The 17,745-nt window shown below is 35.7% G+C and overlaps 2 protein-coding genes across 3 annotated transcripts in view; one reads left to right on the forward strand and one right to left on the reverse strand.

Annotated features, from left to right (window-relative positions):
• parp9 (poly(ADP-ribose) polymerase family member 9) overlaps positions 1-6,112 on the reverse strand; it is a 35,369-nt gene extending 29,257 nt beyond the window's left edge. Inside the window, exon 1 of the mRNA XM_044132524.1 lies at positions 5,922-6,112. The gene's annotated coding sequence lies outside the window, so the exon portion shown is untranslated. The remainder of the gene's footprint in view (positions 1-5,921) is intronic.
• Positions 2,557-17,454, forward strand: esyt3 (extended synaptotagmin-like protein 3). 2 transcript variants are annotated; one of them, XM_044132520.1, is made up of 23 exons: positions 2,557-3,152; positions 4,715-4,756; positions 4,876-5,010; positions 7,227-7,303; positions 7,378-7,447; positions 7,523-7,612; positions 7,700-7,755; positions 7,838-7,958; positions 8,289-8,465; positions 8,714-8,796; positions 9,355-9,403; positions 10,123-10,212; positions 10,292-10,354; positions 10,444-10,509; positions 12,174-12,245; positions 12,350-12,436; positions 13,123-13,272; positions 13,868-14,205; positions 14,816-14,914; positions 15,139-15,270; positions 15,357-15,462; positions 15,537-15,586; positions 16,528-17,454. In XM_044132520.1, exons 1-23 carry the CDS (start codon positions 2,847-2,849, stop codon positions 16,580-16,582), a joined length of 2,514 nt encoding a protein of 837 aa, XP_043988455.1. In that variant the 5' UTR covers positions 2,557-2,846; the 3' UTR covers positions 16,583-17,454. The 2 variants fall into 2 exon arrangements, with proteins under 2 accessions (XP_043988455.1, XP_043988456.1); XM_044132521.1 differs by lacking the exons at positions 2,557-3,152; positions 4,715-4,756; positions 4,876-5,010 and adding an exon at positions 6,225-6,243 and having other exon boundaries at positions 16,528-17,412.
• Positions 17,455-17,745: the final 291 nt, after the last annotated feature.

The raw sequence follows: 17,745 nt of genomic DNA on the forward strand, positions 1-17,745 counted from the left end.
AAAGGCACTGCTATTATTTCGAACACAACTGTATATAAACTCAAACAGAGTTGCTAGGGTTCATTCCCTGAAAAGTGCAATTTTCAATTTTGATTCTCAAGAAAAGACGCTGGATTACTTCAAAAGTGTACAACCATAAACCAATTTACACAAATCAACTCAACAGGTTGCAAGAAACAGAAAATCTGAAGCTTTCAAAGCATAAAGACTAAAGCTACTTCAATGGGCTCTTTGCACGTACGGCATTGACGTCACATCCACATGAGCAAATGTGGCTTTCTTGTTTCCACTTTGAGTTACCATGACAGCTAGAAAAGACAAACTCGTATTTCAGACGCAAATAAAGCAATACTATGAACATTATTGTCTTCCTAATATAATGGGCTTTTAAGTTTTTATGGATTTCTAAGCGATCCTGAATTAAGAAGACAGTGGCTTGTAAATATTTGTCGGTACCAGTTAAAGTTAACGCTGCACAGCAAAGTTTGCAGCCTTCACTTCACTCCGGATCAGTTTCTTCAGCCTAAAGAAGGTAAATAAAGGAGCCATCCTGTATTATTTCCATGGAATCACTTTCTCTATTCAGCCTGAAAGAGCGAGAGTATGGGAACGAGAGAGCAGACCAGAGCCAGACAGCCGAGCAACTGATCCGCCTGTACACATTGCTGTAAACACCATCTTATTTGAGCTCTTCGCAACAAGCAGGCAAAAGTAATAAAAAGAAATAACACGGGGACCTTAAGGAAGACGGCCATATTTTTCTATTAGCAACAACTTTGAACCTGAACAATCAGCTGAACTAGAACTAGTCAGCTGATATCAATACTGCCCTACGTTTAAGCTATGGGGTTGTTGTCCTTCCTCATGATGCAGAAGCAAAATGCCCAAATCGAAATCCCCCCGAAATCCCCCCCGTTACCTGGTCTGTTTGATACTGACAATAAACGCATAAAAACATTGTGCTGCCTCCTGCGTTCTGATTTTAATTGATTATGGTGGAAAATTTTATTATCAGATAATTCATTGTGACTTTATTTAATGTCGATGTCATAATATTGTCTTAATATTTAAAATGTGATCTTCTAACAGCATGAAGAGTCAAACTATTTAATCCTTGTGGCTACATTTTTTATTTGTAAATGCCTTCACTTAAAAATTACCCCAATTTTCAACATTTTATAAGTGAAACAATTTTATTTGAGGAAATGCTTAAACATTGCAATAACACAATAAAACAATCTATATACCAATATGTGAGTAGTTGAAGATTTGATTCCTCTTGGGTTTGTAATATTTTCTACTTTATTTTCCTCACATTATGTTATTTTGTGTATTATTTCTGTAGACTATTCTTTTTATGTATTCCTTTTCTGCTCAGTTTATCATGTCAAAATGTTTTTTTTAATCTGATGTTTACAGTTTATTCTTCAAACTTGAATAAAGATTTACAAAAAAAAAGGTTGTGGAGAGTAAAACTCTGTAAAAGGTTACAGTTTGTAGGGACAAACAAACCAGTAGGTGGCGATAATAAGGCATATTCTCAGTACTGGGGAGGTTACATTTCCTTGTTTCTCCCTAATACCATGAATGAGATGCAATTTAAAATGCTTAGTATCCATTTTTATAACTCATGATGAAAATTTTGAACATTTATTTGAGATTTTGTATGGATTTTGGATAGACTGTAATTGAAAGTCTTTATTATTTACATCTTAACAGACAATACAATGTTTGTGTTGTGAAAATTAAATGTATTCAATCTGGAAAATATTTTATTGAGAAGATAATTTCCACACGAGTTTGTTTGTGATGCTTTAGTTGGTTTTAAGGTCTGGGATTCAGCATCAGGGGAGGCTGAAAATAAAGTGCTAAAGTGAATCTGATGCAGTGATGCTCATATTGACTCAAAGCAGACACTCCTAGCCATGTTTGATGCAAAAGTTATTTTTGTAGAGTGGAATGTGTATGAACAGCAGCATTTTGTTTGAGAAAAAGCATCAAACTTCAAAAATACTCAGTTACTAAATTGCGCATTATGTCCAATTTACAATGTAATGGGATTACATTGTAAATTAAAAACGTGGAAAATTTTGAATAAAACTTAAATCGCAATTTCAGAAAAATTGTAACAGACAGCAAAAATATTAATAATTTGCAGATAGCCCAGAGCTTTGTGATTCGCCTAAACTTTGAAAACTAACTACTTCTGCCTACTTTAAGCTAGAAACTCCAAAGAGTAATTTTGCAGAATTTTAACACTTTCAATGTATTTCAATGAAGCAAAAATTGTCACAAAAAGCGGAATATTTTAAAAAGTATAAAGAGTATTCAAACCAAAAGTCACAGTCGTAATGTCCTTAATGAGATGAATGTTTCTGATGAGCAAAAGTAGATAGGACATAGTTAAAATAGTCGGACTAATAATAAAGAGAAACTGGAAGACAATTATTCATCTTTGGCGCCACCTGCAGGTCACGTTTTGTTATTGCATAAATCTTTCACTGGATTATTTCTGCTTCATTTTGCAATAAATCCTCCCAAGGCCCCCACTTAGATCCACGTCAACACAATTTCGTTCCTAGCAGCATTTTGTATAACTTCTGAAGTTAATAATCAGTGAAGGTTTGTTGGGTTTTCCATTGTTTTTTAATCGGAATCCGGTTTTTCCAGGTGTGTCGCTCCGCAGGTGTGTCTACACCTCGCTTTTCGTCAGTTAAAAACACGGAAGTTTTGAGGCTGAGGGAGGTTCTCCAGCAGAGTGAGGCAACACTTCATGCTGTCATCCAGCGCATAAATCTGTCCAGACTCCGAACCTGAACGCTTTCTGAGCGGATCCTTTTGGTGAAATGTCATCCGCCGCGCAGACGCAGCCAGGCGGCACGGAGAGCCTGACGCCGTCCGCTGTCAACCACATTCTGATGGAGTTCCTGATTTACTTCGGCCGAGCCGTGGTGGTCTTCTACCCGGTGTACCTGACCGGGTACCTGGGCCTCAGCATCAGCTGGGTCCTGCTCTGTATGCTCATGTTCACCTGGTGGCAGAAGAACCGGCGGTGGAAGGACGTCCGGATCGATTCTGCGATCGATTTAATGGATAACGAAGCAAATATTATCAGCAGCGAGCTGAAGAAGTCCTTACAGATGGCTTCATGGGTGAGGAGGAATCCAATTTTCATGATTTAGAGGTTTAATGTCAGCAGATGGTTTAAGTTTCCAGGCTGGGAGCAACATTTCTGACATTCTGCATGTCTGGAATGGTGTTTTTTACTCATTTAATACACCAATGTAGTAAAAAAATAACACAAGTTCAGGACTCCGTGAATGTTGTTTTTGTTCTTTATTTGCATGACCAACCCAGGAGCCTGACCCACGGATTGGTGCAGGAGTTTTACCTCTGCACATTTCACTGCACCACACCCAGAAACGCAGTGACTCATGTAACTGGAGAAGAACAAAACTTGTTTCAGTGTTGGAGGAATGTTTGTGATCACATTCTGGGGTTTATCAGTGGATTGTAGCAAAGTGCTTACTGACTTTAAAGTCAAAACACAGTGTCCACCTGCAGAGCACAGTGTGTTTCTGACACATAAGATACAGAACAGGACTAGCGCCACTGGAAAAACAATTAAATCTGACATTTTCTCCAAAATCTACTGCAGCGTATTGGAGCCACTGTAGACAGAAAAAAAGGAGTACATTTCTCCACCAAATCAGAAATATTTAGATTCATATCAGGAATGAATCTTATAGAATGAATCTTATAGAAAAACACAGAAATTTCTGAGTTCCAAAAGTCAAGAATTTTCAAGTTAAACAAATATTTTTAGATTAATCTCATAAAATTTTTAGAAAAAATGTGGAAATTTCTGAGCTCCAATAGTAAAAAGAAATTGCATGAAAAGCAACTCAGAAAATTAGAGATTAAACTCAGAAATTTTCCAGAAAAAAACACTGAAAGTTTCAAAAGCTGAAACTCAGAATCTGACTTTTGAAACTCAGAAATTTCCACATTTTTTCCAGGAAATTTCTGAGATTAATTAAAACATTTCAGAGGGTTTTTTTCCCTCACAAATCTACAACCTTTTCTGATCCGAATGTTTCACTTTTTTAGAAAATTTCTGAAATTAATCTCAAATTCTGAGCTATTTTGGTAGAATTTAGTCCTTTTTTTTTCTATCTAATATGGCATTGCAGAATTTGAACTCCTTTTTCTTCTGACTTTAAATTCAAAATTTTGACTTTTTGCTCTCCAAATTCTGACACTTTTTTTTAAATAAAAATTTTGATTTTTTTTTTTTCCCTCTAAAATTGTCTTCTTGTTTTTTCTCAAAATTCAAACTTTAACCTCAGAATTTTTTTTGTCCAATTTTTCTTTTTCTAAGAATTTTGTCTTTCACAATCTGAGATCAAAGTCAGAATTCTTGAAAAAATTTCAGAATTTTTTTTTTTTTTTTTTTTCGGTGGCCCTAAGCCTCTTCCACAATAAGCATCAGAATATGATATCTAATTTTGTTTCCAATGTTGCTGCTTCAAAGAGGCTTTAAAACCCCCAAACCAATGAATTTTTAATTACAGCAATGGAAAATTAAGACTGTCTTTTAATCAGTTTACCTGCAGATTTACTGTCTAATCCAGCATTTCATCTGCATTGACTGTTTTCCTTCCAGATTTGATCACAAATCACTTTAAAAATCTTTCATTTGCTTTCTCTAAAGATTAACTTCACCAACGTTGAGAAAGTTCAGTGGGTGAACAAGGTACGGTACTGATCATAATAAAGTTATTGTTCGCTGTATTTGTTGGGTTCCTCTGTCGAGCTGATAGTTGAACCACTGGGTTCTGATTGGTTGTGCTTTGGGTTTGGTCATGTGATCAGGTGTTGGAGCAGGCTTGGCCCTTCTTCGGGATGTACATGGAGAAACTTTTGAGAGAAACAATCCAGCAGAAGGTCAGGACATCCAACTCTGCGCTCAAAATGTTCACGTTTACCAAGATCCACTTCGGACATAAAGTGAGTCTGATTCGTAAGCAAGTTTAAACTTAATATAAAAAAGAACATACATAAAACTTAACGTAAAAAGAAAGTACATAAAACTCTGATTCTAGAGTTTTATGTATAAAACACACTTCAGATAGACTTTGAACTGTCACTACTGGGTAGATAAGCAGCTAGCTGAACTACTTTGCACCTGGTTATCACGTCTTTCTCTTTTTCTGCTGAAAGTTTAATTTTAAATCATGTGAAAAGTAGTGGTTTGCAATATTGACTTAAAAGTTTTATCACAAAATTATGTGGTACTATTGTAATAACAATAATACCACAGTTATTAAAAATAATAAGTAATATAAGTAATAACAATAAAACATCCACCCATACTCTCCAAAAACCCAAAATCTTACCAAGTATTTTTGTCTAGTTTCCAGTGCAACTTTCTTGGTACACTTGAAATAAGACAAAACTAACTACAAGTAACCTTTGTGCAAGAAAATAGTTTTTTTTAAGTCAATAACTCCTTAATTTTGATGGGAGATCATTTAATTTAAAACAAGGGAACAATGTCTTCTTTTAAGTGAAATAATCTACCAACAAAACAAGTAGTTGTATCTCCCATTTTATTTCAGTACTAGCATAATCTATCAATTTTGACAATTAATTGAGTATTCAAAAAACATTAGGCCAGTAAAAAAAAAGTATTTTGCTTCTTGTATTTAAATTGTATTGCCTAAAATTAAATACAATTTAAATATTACCGCTAGTCTCAAGTTTAAAGCATAAAAAACATTTATAAAAATAAATATATCTATTTTTTACATTGTTATTCTTTTTGATAAGCAAGTACATGTAATTAGTTAAAAATGTATTTTCCTGTACATATAACATGCCAGATTATGTACTAAGAATCACATTAAAAAAACCGTTACCTTTTAGTAGCCACGAAAGTGGACGTTTCTGAGGTGTTGCAGCATCGAGGACGTGTTATTGTGAAATGTCAATTCCGTTTTGCAGTACAGACTCTGAAATGTATTTTTAAAACATATATTTATACTTAATTTAAAGTCATGCCATAATTTTGACACTTTTTGTCTCTTTCTTGGCGGCATCTCTTTACGTCCCTGGCGGTTGTCCTCCGTAGCTGCTAATAGCACTTAGCAATCGTCAACGGCTCGTCAACGGCTCGTTGGCGGAAGTGAGAGCTTAGTGCAACTCTAATAACGGCCCGACCGGAACACAGCGCGCTAAATGGTAAAAGATAATTTAGCGAAGCTTCGACATGGATAATTTGCCTCGAGGAATTTTATACTCAAGGTTCCTCAGTCATTCGATGAATCATTACAGCACTTGTGGTCGGTATTATAGTGTAATGAAGCCTGTACTGTTGTCAGATGATGTACTCAAGGTTGTCAGTAATGTCCGCCATTTTATAGTATGTTAGCCTGTTTTAAGCCCCCGACTCTGATGCTGCTACTTCCTCAACGAGTAAAATCAGCTCTGTCCATTCACTGCTGCGTCTCTAGTCCAGTCTGTTGTCCAGGTGAACACAGAGATATTTCCTGATTTTGTTTTGTTCAAGAATGAAACAAAGTAGATAAGATTTTTTTTCATCTTCTTATCACAAACTATCAGAATTTGGAATCTGTGCTGTTACTTGAAATATTTTTAGAACCTGTGAAAAACAGAATATTTTATGATTTCTCAAACCCTAGAACTGAAAAAGGGCGTACATTACTTTGTTTTCAATATGGATGCAGCGATCCTCATTTTTTACTTCCGATACTGTTTGGTGTCGGCTGATACCGATCCAGTACAGAAACACACTGCTGAATTGACTTAAGATGTTAAACATTGATCAAAAGTTATGAATTATACATTTGTTTGATAACTCTGTACTAGTGCAGCAAGTTTGGTCAAACATGTAAAAACAACACAACTCTAATTTGTTAAGTCAAGTATAATTAGGAGTATAACAACCAATGCTAATTAAATTATAAAAGAAACTGAAACAGACAGAAACTATAGGTTGACTACCTTGGTCAAACATATAAAAATAAACTGCAATAAACCTTTCAAATGGTCCATAAAGAGCAATTAGGAGTTATAAATGTGATGTAAAATAAATGATAAAGTGTAGAATTAAACTAAACAGATTCCAGTTTTTAACATGCAAGCTAAGCATGGCTGGAGATAACTTTGTGCCTCCTGTTTTGTCTCTTTTTGACGTCGTTCAGCCTTTAAGGATCACTGGGATTAGAGCATATACGCATGAAGTGGACCAGAGGGAAGTGATTCTGGACATGAACATCGAGTCAGTGAAATTAAACACATTTCAGTTTCAGAGTGACCTCCGTTATCTCTAATCAGCTGCGTTTTCCTGCACAGTTACGACAGTGACGTGGACATCGACGCGGATGTGAACTCAGCTATCAAAGTTGGCATTAAAGGACTGAAGGTTGGTGTTCGTGTTTCATTTCTGCTTCTCCTGTTTCTGTTAACTGCTGCTGTAAAATCCTCCTGACTCTTCCAGTTCCGAGGAATGCTCAGAGTCATCTTAGAGCCTTTGATTAGTCAGGCCCCGCTGGTGGGAGGAGTCACTTTATTCTTCATTCGCCGCCCTGTAAGTCCACACACACACACACACACACATATTTATGTGACTAGTAAAGAGCAGCTGTAAGATCAGAACTCATGTTTTTATCCTCAGACTCTGCAGATCAACTGGACAGGCATGACCAATTTGTTGGACAGTCCTGGGTTTAGGTCTGACTGATGGAGTCTTCTTATTCACTCACACCTGTTGAGGTTTAGACGTCCTCTTTAATCTGACCTGTCCTCTGTCCAGCTCCCTGTCTGAGGAGGCCATTGTAGACATCATTGCGTCCCTCCTGGTTTTGCCAAACCGCATGTGCATTCCTCTGATTGACCAACTCAAAGTAGATGAGATGAGATTTCCTCTTCCTCGGGTGTGTATGAGACGAAACCTGAAGAGCTACTTTAAATCTGTCAAACGCATCAAGAGTATGAATGTCCTCAAAGGACAGATTGTGTCAGAATGTATTGATAAAATCCATTCAGAGACTGATAAAATATTAATAAATAGCTGTATCCTCATTTAATAAGAATCTCTTAATACTAAATATTGAACATCTTCTGACATTTGATTTAGAATCTCATATTTGAGTACACAACTGTTATCTTGAAGGTTCTGATTATGTGTTAATCTGGAGTTTAGAGGATGGGAGTTTAATCCAAAAGGTTCTGATGTGAACCCTCCTGACTGCTGCCCCCTTCAGGGCGTGGTCAGGGTCCACGTGTTGGAGGGCAGGGACCTGGTGGCCAAGGACACCTACATGATGGGCTTGGTGAAAGGCAAGTCGGACCCTTACCTCACGCTCCGAGTCGGCAACCGACTCTTCAGAACCAAGACCATCAAAGAAAACCTGCATCCGAAGTGGAATGAAGTTTATGAGGTCGGTAACAAAACGTCTACACGCTTTGACTCATTTGATGATTTTTGAGCAATTATGCCGTCATTCCATCAGTCCTAAAATGTACACAACTAATTAGCATTTTCCTTCATGTGTGTGCTTTGTTGAACGGTCGCCTCTACACCCACCAGGATCTGAAGCTGAATTACAATCACACATTTCTTTCTTTAAGAAATGTACTCAACTTTATAGTCTCTGAAATTATGAACATAAAACTCTTTTCTTTGCAGTTTGTTATTCACGAGGCGCCTGGACAAGAGCTGGAGATGGAGCTGTATGACGAGGACAGAGACAAGGATGATTTTATGGGAAGGTGAGAGTCAGTCTAACAGAAGTGTGTCACTGGATGCGTTTTTAAATACTATGCTGTTATAAATATGATCATATTTGTAGAAACACCTCCATGTTTTAACCTGGATATTTTGTGATTAAGAAACGAAAGCGAAGGAGGCTGTTAATGCGACGCGTTACGTGTTTAAATCCTGGACCTGATTTCATTTCTGCATGTGTTACGTGCAAAAATGAACACATGCATTTGTTATTCGTACAAATGCATGTTAGATTTGTAGATTTTCATAACTTATGATATCCTGCCACATCGGAGTCTGGTTTTAGCTATGAATAACTGCAACATATCCACTAAACGCAGCAAACGAGCAACCAGAGTTGAAATGTTGACGGAAATCTTTGGGAACCTGTAATTCCCAGGTTCCTTCTACAGAATTATGAATAAACCAGGAGGAAGAATCATATGACGCCTGTAAAAGCAATATTAAGGTTATTGTGGTGTGAAAATATGTCTTTTGCTTTCCTGGTTGATGAGTGTGATTTTTTATACTTCATGTTGTAAAGAAATGTTTTTCTACTTTAGATATAACCTGGATTCTGGAGAAGTGAAACGGGAGAAAGAAATGGATCAGGTGAGAAAATCCAGAATAAAGTTGGTAAAAAAATATGCAAAAATACTAAATCTTAAAAGAAAAAAAGATTCTGGGTCCTACTGCAGATATCGTTGTAAAACAAACATCTTTGTAAAGCAAAACTAACTTACAAGTAACTTTTTCTCAACGTATGTTTTACGTAAATAATTCCTTAATAATGATTTAAAAAATATGGGTAACTTTGGCAGATTATTTTCTTTATTGGATGGAAAAAATTTCTTTTAAGTATTTTTTAAAAATCAATATTAAACATGAACAATTATGAGAAAATTCTGAATTTTCTTTTAAATGAAACATTGAATGTGTTTCATTGTGCAAAAAATGAAAATTTTTAACTAAATTTGTTTCCATTGTAATTAATGCATCAGGCTTTTATGTCATAACTAAATGTATCCATTTTGTAACCATTATGAAAACATTATATGATTCTTCAAAAGCATTTATTGCTTTTACCAATTTAAAAAGTATGTGCATGTGTGCAACATATCCTTGAAATGCAGCAAATTGTTGAGGAAAATATTTTTTTAAAATGAGACATTTGGCATCAATTATGGAATCGTGAACTTAAAACAAGCTTATATTTTTCTGAAGAGTTATTTATAGACCAAATCTAAAAGTTTTGCAGTGTAACAATCCAAAGATTTATCCGTTTAAATGTTAAACTTTGTTCCTTTTGACCGCCGGTCGTGTTGTTGAAGTGGTTTCCTCTGGAAGGCGTTCCTCATGGAGAGATTCACCTGAAGCTGCAGTGGCTCGCTCTGAGCACCGAAGCCTCTCTGCTGAACGAGGTACGGCAGCCTGGCAGGGACATTTCTGTCAGGTTAGGGCTCAGTGGTTAACATCAGGGCTGTCCCGTCTTTTTTCCAGTCCAACGCCGGCCTGTCCTGCGCGATGCTCGCTGTTTATCTGGACAGCGCTTCCAACCTTCCAGTAAGACGCCTGGATCTGATTCAGTTCATTTTCCAATAATTTGTGACAGTAAGTCGAGTTTTTACAGGTTTTCGTCATGTTGCCCACAGAAAGACCAAAAGGAGTTAACTGTTCATCATAAACATGGGAAACACAACAAAGACAAAGAGGCTCGGGTAAGACCAACACTTCCTCTCACCCTTCAGTTCTGCTTCTGATTGTAATTTAATGCTGATGCGTTCAAAGATAAACTATTTCCTTTAAAATGGAGGCCAAAGTGTAACTTCATAAAATGCTCAACATTCCTCATTTAAAATTTTAAATATATATATCATGTTTTTTTCTCGTAAAAGGAGTTTATCCTTGTATTATTTCGACTCTAATCTGATAATATTGAGACTTGTTTTATTTTTACCACTTTATTCTTGTAATAGTTTGACTTTTTTCTTGTGTTATTACAGCTTTTTTGCATGATGACTTTCTTTTTGACGTAGGAATGAATTGTTGTAATATTATATTTTTTTCGTATTATTCTGACTTTATTTTTGTGAAATTATGAATTTTTGCCATGCGACTTTATTGTAATATTTTGACTGTTCTAGTTAATTATTTTTTATTAACTTGGCCTCTGTCGTCATTATAAACTGATTTAAAGGTGAACTAAATATTTTTTGGATTGTAGGGAATATAATTATTTGCTGTTTTATTTTCATTTGCATTTGAATATTTATGAATATTTTTTACAAACTGTTGAAAACAGTCTTTACGTAGTTTGTATCGAACACAACTGAAAATGCTTCTGACTTTCTCGTGTGTTTTTGCCTGTGTTGCCATGGTTACGCTTGTTTATCTTCCTGCACGCGGCCTTTTAGCGACTCCCCCTGGTAATGAAGTGAGATTCAGTCATGCAGGTTGAAGGAGTGCCTCTCTTCTCAGTGAATTATCTGAAAACTTCCCAGTATTTTGTGCCAGAGGTCGTGGGGTCAACCTTTCGAAGCGGGATTCGACCTCGGCGTTGGGATGTTTGGCCCAACGGCTCGGGCAGATCAGACAGTTTTTCGGCTGGTTTTTCCTGTTTGCCTGGTATTTAATCAGCTGATCTGAAGGGAGTTCAGTCTATTTTTAACTCGGTTTTCTGCGTGGAAACAGCTACAAAAAATGTATTTTTCTGTAGAGTTGCAAGATTGTAGATTTCTTTTGTTCATTCAGTTTTCCATTTAATTTTATACATTACTCAGTTAGAAAGTTTTTTGTTGGAAAATTAGTGTTTTTACTACACTGTACGTTTTACTTTTGCTTCAGTGAATGAAAACAAAAAGGTTTTCACCAGACAGAGATGCACACATGCAGTTTGTGTTGAAGTTCACTAACTTTATGTTGAAAGAAAAATGTTTTCATTTTCTAATTATGTAATTTAGATTTATTATTTTCATTTTGACTTTTTACAATACCAACATTTTTTACATAACTTTATTTTAATCCATCTGATGATGTAATTATTAAATATTGATCAGTTACTCTTATCTGAATAATTTCTGATGTTTGACCCGCTGTGAATAACTTTAGTGAATGAAGAAAACATTTTTCACCAGCTGCAGTTTCTTTTGGTCCATAAGGTTTATAGTGCCGACAGTAGCTGCTGAGCGCCCTCTGCTGGACAAAGCAGGGACTTCAAACATAATAATTGCTTGTTTTGATTTTTCTGGAATGTTAAAAATGAAATTTAACCAGCAGCAGCAGCAGCATCGTTCCAGAGGGAGGATCTGTGGAGTGGACGCCTGGTGATGGAGGCGTGGCTGCGCTGGGGAATTTACCGACTTCTTCTCTGGTTTGTTTTCAGCTCACAAAGAAGAATGTGGGCCCCAACTCCTACGTCGAATTTACTCTTGATAAGGACGTTCAGAAGAGCAAAGTAGGAATCGGCACACATTTTCTAATTAACTTATCTACTTATAAATGATTTATGTTGGCTGTTTGTGTTTAATTGTTTTCCAACCGGCCATTTTGTTTTTACAGGTTGCATATTTGAGTAAAAACCCAGTGTGGGAGCAGGGCTTCACCTTTTTTGTGCAGAACATAAAAACTCAGCAGCTCACACTTCAGGTCAGTCGGGAAACACGCAGGAGCTGCTGGCATGATGGGAAAATTACAGAGTTCTGCTGTTATGTGGTTGAAATCATCAACCACATATTAAATTAAATAAAGTAAATTTAAAAAATCAGTTTTATTAAGAGGAGAAGGTTATATTAGCATATTAAGGCTATTTTGTAGATGGGGGGGGGGGAAAGAGTAAATTTCCACCAAAAAATCTCATAAATCTTTTAGGGAAAAAAAAGTTTGTTTTCCTTGAAAATTTCTAAAGTCAAACTCAACATTTCAACGGAGTTTTAAAACTTTGAAAATTTCCCACTTTTGAAATTGATATTTCTGATATCAATCTCAGTTTCAGCGGGGGTTTTTTTTTAAACAAATTCAGAAATGTCTGTTATTTTCTAGAAAATTTCTGAGATTGTCTCCAAATTTCTGAGTTTTCTGGTGGAAATTTCCTGTCTTTATTCTACAACGGCCCAAAGGCGACTTCCATACATCTGACACACGAGCAACAAGCAAAGCTGCTTCTCTCGGCCCACATGGGGTTAATTATGCTTCATAAAACGGACGCTGGAAAAGGCTTTCGTTGTGCTAAAGCAGTTCAAGAGCAATCCAGCATCTCAATGCTAAACATACAGGAAAATGATCTGATTTAATTTAACGTATTAATTGATAAGTTGCATTCCTGCTTGGTTTAGGTCAAAGAGGAGGAGAAGAAATCTGTTCTCGGTTCTCTCAACATTCCCCTCCAGCGCCTCTACTCCATCTCCTCCATGTGTCTGGACCAGAACTTCCTGCTGGATCACTCCGGAACCAACAGCCAGATCAAACTGAAGGCCACTCTCATGGTGAGTTTTTTTCTGTTTTTTTTTTTCTAGCAATTTTATACTTTTAACAAAATTTCTGACAATAATCTTTAAAAAATCAGATTTTTTTTTTCCGGCAAATTTTTGACTTTTCAAACTCAGAAATGTATAAAAAAATCTAGAAAACTGCTGAGATTAAACTCAAGATTGGTTTTTTTTTTCTAGCAAATTTTTGGCATTTCAATATCAGAAAGTTTTTTGTTTTTTTTTCTTGAAAATTTCTGAGATTAATCTAAAAATGTCTGAGCTTTATTCTAGCACAATTTCAGAACATTTTCAAAATTTATTGGTTGGAATTCATTCATTTATTTTTACTTCTAACAACAATATGCCGTCATAATTACTTTTTTAAATAGGAGGAGAAATGAACATCATCTCCAGAACAGATTAAATACGCAATCGGTTTTTGCAAAAGAAACATTATATGACAGTGATGTTTGTTTTTCTGTCAATGTGAGTAATAAAAATAAATAAATCTTCGCCTGAGGCGCCTTTGACTAGATCCATTTGTGACAAATCCAAAATCAATTGTTATAAAAAAATGCAAAAACAAATAAAGATGTTTAACTGATTACAGATTCTTACAGAGGAACGGGCGCCGCCTAAAATCACCGTCAGTTCTCCATCGGCCGTCAAACAGCAGAACCAGCAGGTGAAAGCAGGAGGAAACGTCGCCGCCACACCGGTTCCCCTCAACGGTGCGCCTGCAGCTTCCTCTCCGGGTCTGCCCGGAGTCCCGCCGGACGGGACGGACAAGGCAGCTTCACCTCAGCCGCGGCGCAACTCCTTCCTGGCTTCTGAAACCAGCAAGCACTCCACCCTAAACATGCGTCGGTACGATTCCCACAGCCTGCTGTCGGAGAACTCCATCGCCTCGTCGCGCTTCGACCTCACAGACGGAGCGTCTTTTCCACAGTGAGTGGAGACGATTTCCTCCTTCTGAAACCTGTAATGCCGGCCCGGTTCGGTGGTCTGACGGCACGTTACGTAGGAAAAAATTACATTTCTGCCAAAAAACAGAGAAGTTTTGAGATGAATCTAAGAAATCTCCTAGAAGAAACAAGAATGTTTCTGAGTTTGAAAAGTCAAACATTTTCACACTTTGGAAATTTCCTAAAAAACTTATGAAATTCAAAAATTTCCCATGTTTTTTTTTCTTTAATTTTTATTTTAATCTGTACAATTTTCTAGAAAAAACAATGACATTTCTGAGCTTCATAAGTCACAAATTGTCAGAATTTTGAAATTTTCCACTTTTGGAAAATGTCTGAGTCTCAAAAGTCAAAAAGCTCCAAATATCAGAATTACAAAAAGTCTAAAATGTTTGAAACTCAGAAATGTTCTAGAAAAACAAACGTGGAAAACTGAGATTGATTTAAATAATTCTGAACTTCTCTTAGCAAATTTTCAAACTCAAAAATCTTGTTTTTCCTGGGTTAATTTGAGAGATTTTGGCAGAAATGTCCTCCTCTTAATGCAGAAAGCTGCAAAAACTTAAACTTGTTGTTATTTTTAACCCTTTCAGGGCCATCAGGGACCATCAGGGCTCGTTTGGGGAGATCAACCTGACTGTTCGCTATGCCACCATGAGGAACAAACTCATGGTCCTGGTTCATTCCTGCAGGTTTGTTACAGCATTCATCCTTTAATGATTCTCCAGCATCAACATCATTTATTGATGTTATTGACCTTTTGCACTTAATCACGTTGAGGCGCCATGATGGATGTCGGAACAGAGCGACATCCGTTGGTTGTTTTGACCTCCGTCATGCACAGAGAGTCGATACAAATCCTCAGGACTTGAAAATGTGCAAAACCAAAATTAAAAACTGGAACGTTTCCCTGCAGAAACCTGTTTCCCTGCAGCGACAGCGGCACTGACTCCTACGTCCGCATATATCTCCTCCCTGACGTCTCCTGGAGACACCGCAAGAAGACGCACGTCAAGAAGAACACAGTCAGGCCTATTTTTGAAGAAAAGTAAGACAACTCAGTTATCCTGTGAAGCACAGATTAATAATCTGAAACAGAAAATCATGAAGAATCTCCTTTTTTTTTAAATACAGGTTTGAGTTTGATGTGCCGCTTGAAGAAGCTCAAATCAGGCAGTTGGACGTGTCCGTCAAAAATAACAAGATGTTCCGTAAAAGGGAGCGAACAGACATTGGAATGGTACCTTTAGTTTGGTTCTTTCTTTCTTTTACATTTTGAACAAATGTATTTTAACATTCTGCTTTTTTCAACAGTTGATGTTGGATCTCTCCCAGATCGATCTGGTCAAAGGAACCTCAGACTGGTATGGAGCAAAACGTCTCTCTTTACTAACCTGTTGCATCAACAGAAAAACATACAATAACGTCGTAGAATGTAGTTTCTGTTGCAAAATTTATCCTAAAACTGAAATTAGGAGGTTAATTTCTCCTTCTGTAACTGGTTTTAGATTACAACCAGGGTCATTGCAAATAGAAAAAAAATTAAGAAAAATGTATTTAAAAAAAAAAACCTTTCCACCAGTAAACTCTGAAATTCTTTAGGAAAAAACTGGAAATTTCTGTTTCAAAAGTAAAAGATTTTGCTTGAAAAGTCTCAGAAATTTTGAGACTAAACTCAAATTTTCCAGAAAAAAAGCTGAAAATTCTGAGTTTAAAAACTGAAAGATTTGCTTGACATTTTTCAGAAATTTTTACATTAAGCTCAAATTTTCCAGAAGAAAGCTAACATATCTGAGTTTAAAAGTTAATGGAAAAACATCCAAAAATTTTAGATTAATCTCAGAAATCATCTAGAAAAATTTGTAAATTTCTGAGTTGGAAATTTCTGAGTTTTTTCTAGCAAACTTTTGACTCTTAAAACTCTGAAAGTTTTTTTATAGAAAATTTCTCGGATGAATCTCAAAATTTCAGATTTTTGCTTCTTGCAATTTTTCAACTTTTGGAGGTCAGAAAATTCTAACAGTTTTTCTCAAAAACTTTAGATTAATCATTAATTTAGATTAATCAAATGTACTCCTTACTCTATTTTCTTTTTTTTTTTAACAAAGACATAACCAGGTACACCTAACTGGAAACTGGATGAAAATGCCTCATAATATTTTGAATATTTTTAGATTTAATTCCCATAATTTTGAGCAACATTCTCCCTCTGCTGAGCCCTGACTGATGGTTTGGCTGCTCTACAGAAACCTGTTTGTGTAACAATAAACCTATTTTGTCTATTTTCTTTTTCTTTCTTTTTAAGGTTTGAACTTACAATACCTGGACTGTCGAGATCGACGATGCAGAGTCACTTTTAGAGGAAGTGACTCCTTTCCAGCAGCTTCTAAAACTCTTATTTTGAAATTCTGTGGAGGTGGCGTTTCTCTGTCCTGAATGTTGCAGCACCAAGTGAATGTGCAAATATTTTGTTCTGTAATATGAGCAGAGTGGGATCATATTGCATATTATTGTTAAAGCTGTTTGTATTATTTTATTGAAAATATTTTTAAAAAATGCTGATTCATTCCACAGAGACCAAAAGATTTAGTTTTTCCTCTTCATCTGTGCTGCAGTTGGAAATAATCCAAATCAGAAACAACTTAAAAAGGCAAATATTTGTTGCACTGAAATCAAGAGAATCATTTTAAATTGAGGAAATTTAAAACGTGTCCATGCAGCCGCGTCGTTTTTCTGAAGCTTTGGGTGAAAAACTTTCAGAGCGAATCACACTGAGAGATTTTACTGTTTTAGAAAGTTTTTAAACACGTTTTACCACAAACCGCATTTCCTGTTTCATAATTTCTGTCATCGACGTGTTTCACTTTAACACATTTTTACATTGTAGAGTTCCAAAACTCAATTTTATTAAACAGAAAAGTCACATTTCTTGGTTGAAAACATCCACTTTGTGGCTGATAATAAATACCTGATTCATAATAAATACCATAAATCATTTTAGGATTTCTCTGAGAAATTTGTGCACCATTTTCTTTTAATGTTTCTCTGTTATTTTTAAGTTACAAAGGAGAATTGTTTCCAAGTTTGTTGGTGAAGTAAAACAACATTTTTTTGTCAAATATTTATTAAAAAATAAACCTATTCAAAAAGACAAACTGTGGAATTATTTGTTTTTACTGTAAAATTATGACTCAGCATGTTAAAGTTTATGAAATAAAAAAGTGTGACATTTTTAAAATGTGAGTGATTTTTATATGATGTTGAATCAGAGTGATGGATGGAACATTTCCACCAAAAAACATAAAACACTTGCTGAAAAAACATTCAGAAATTTGATATTAACCTCCAGAAAATAAAGTAAAAAAAACTTTTCAAAATCAAAAACATTTCTGCTTGAAAAGTTGAATATTTGTGAGAAAAAACAGATTTTGTGATTAATTCTTGATTAAACACAAATTTTAAGCTTTAGAAACTTCTGCATTTTTTCTCAAACTTCTGATATTAATCTTTTTTTTTGTTATAT

This window comes from Gambusia affinis, linkage group LG11 (genome assembly GCF_019740435.1).
Source record: "Gambusia affinis linkage group LG11, SWU_Gaff_1.0, whole genome shotgun sequence".
Lineage (NCBI taxonomy): Eukaryota > Metazoa > Chordata > Actinopteri > Cyprinodontiformes > Poeciliidae > Gambusia > Gambusia affinis.

Excerpts from the sequence above, each read along its gene's own strand:
- esyt3 (XM_044132520.1), top strand. The coding sequence starts at position 2,847 with ATGTCATCCGCCGCGCAGACGCAGCCAGGCGGCACGGAGAGCCTGACG. Across the intron at positions 7,304-7,377 it reads ATTCTGGACATGAACATCGA|TTACGACAGTGACGTGGACA; the intron begins GTCAGTGAAATT and ends TTTCCTGCACAG. Across the intron at positions 8,797-9,354 it reads AAGGATGATTTTATGGGAAG|ATATAACCTGGATTCTGGAG; the intron begins GTGAGAGTCAGT and ends TTTCTACTTTAG.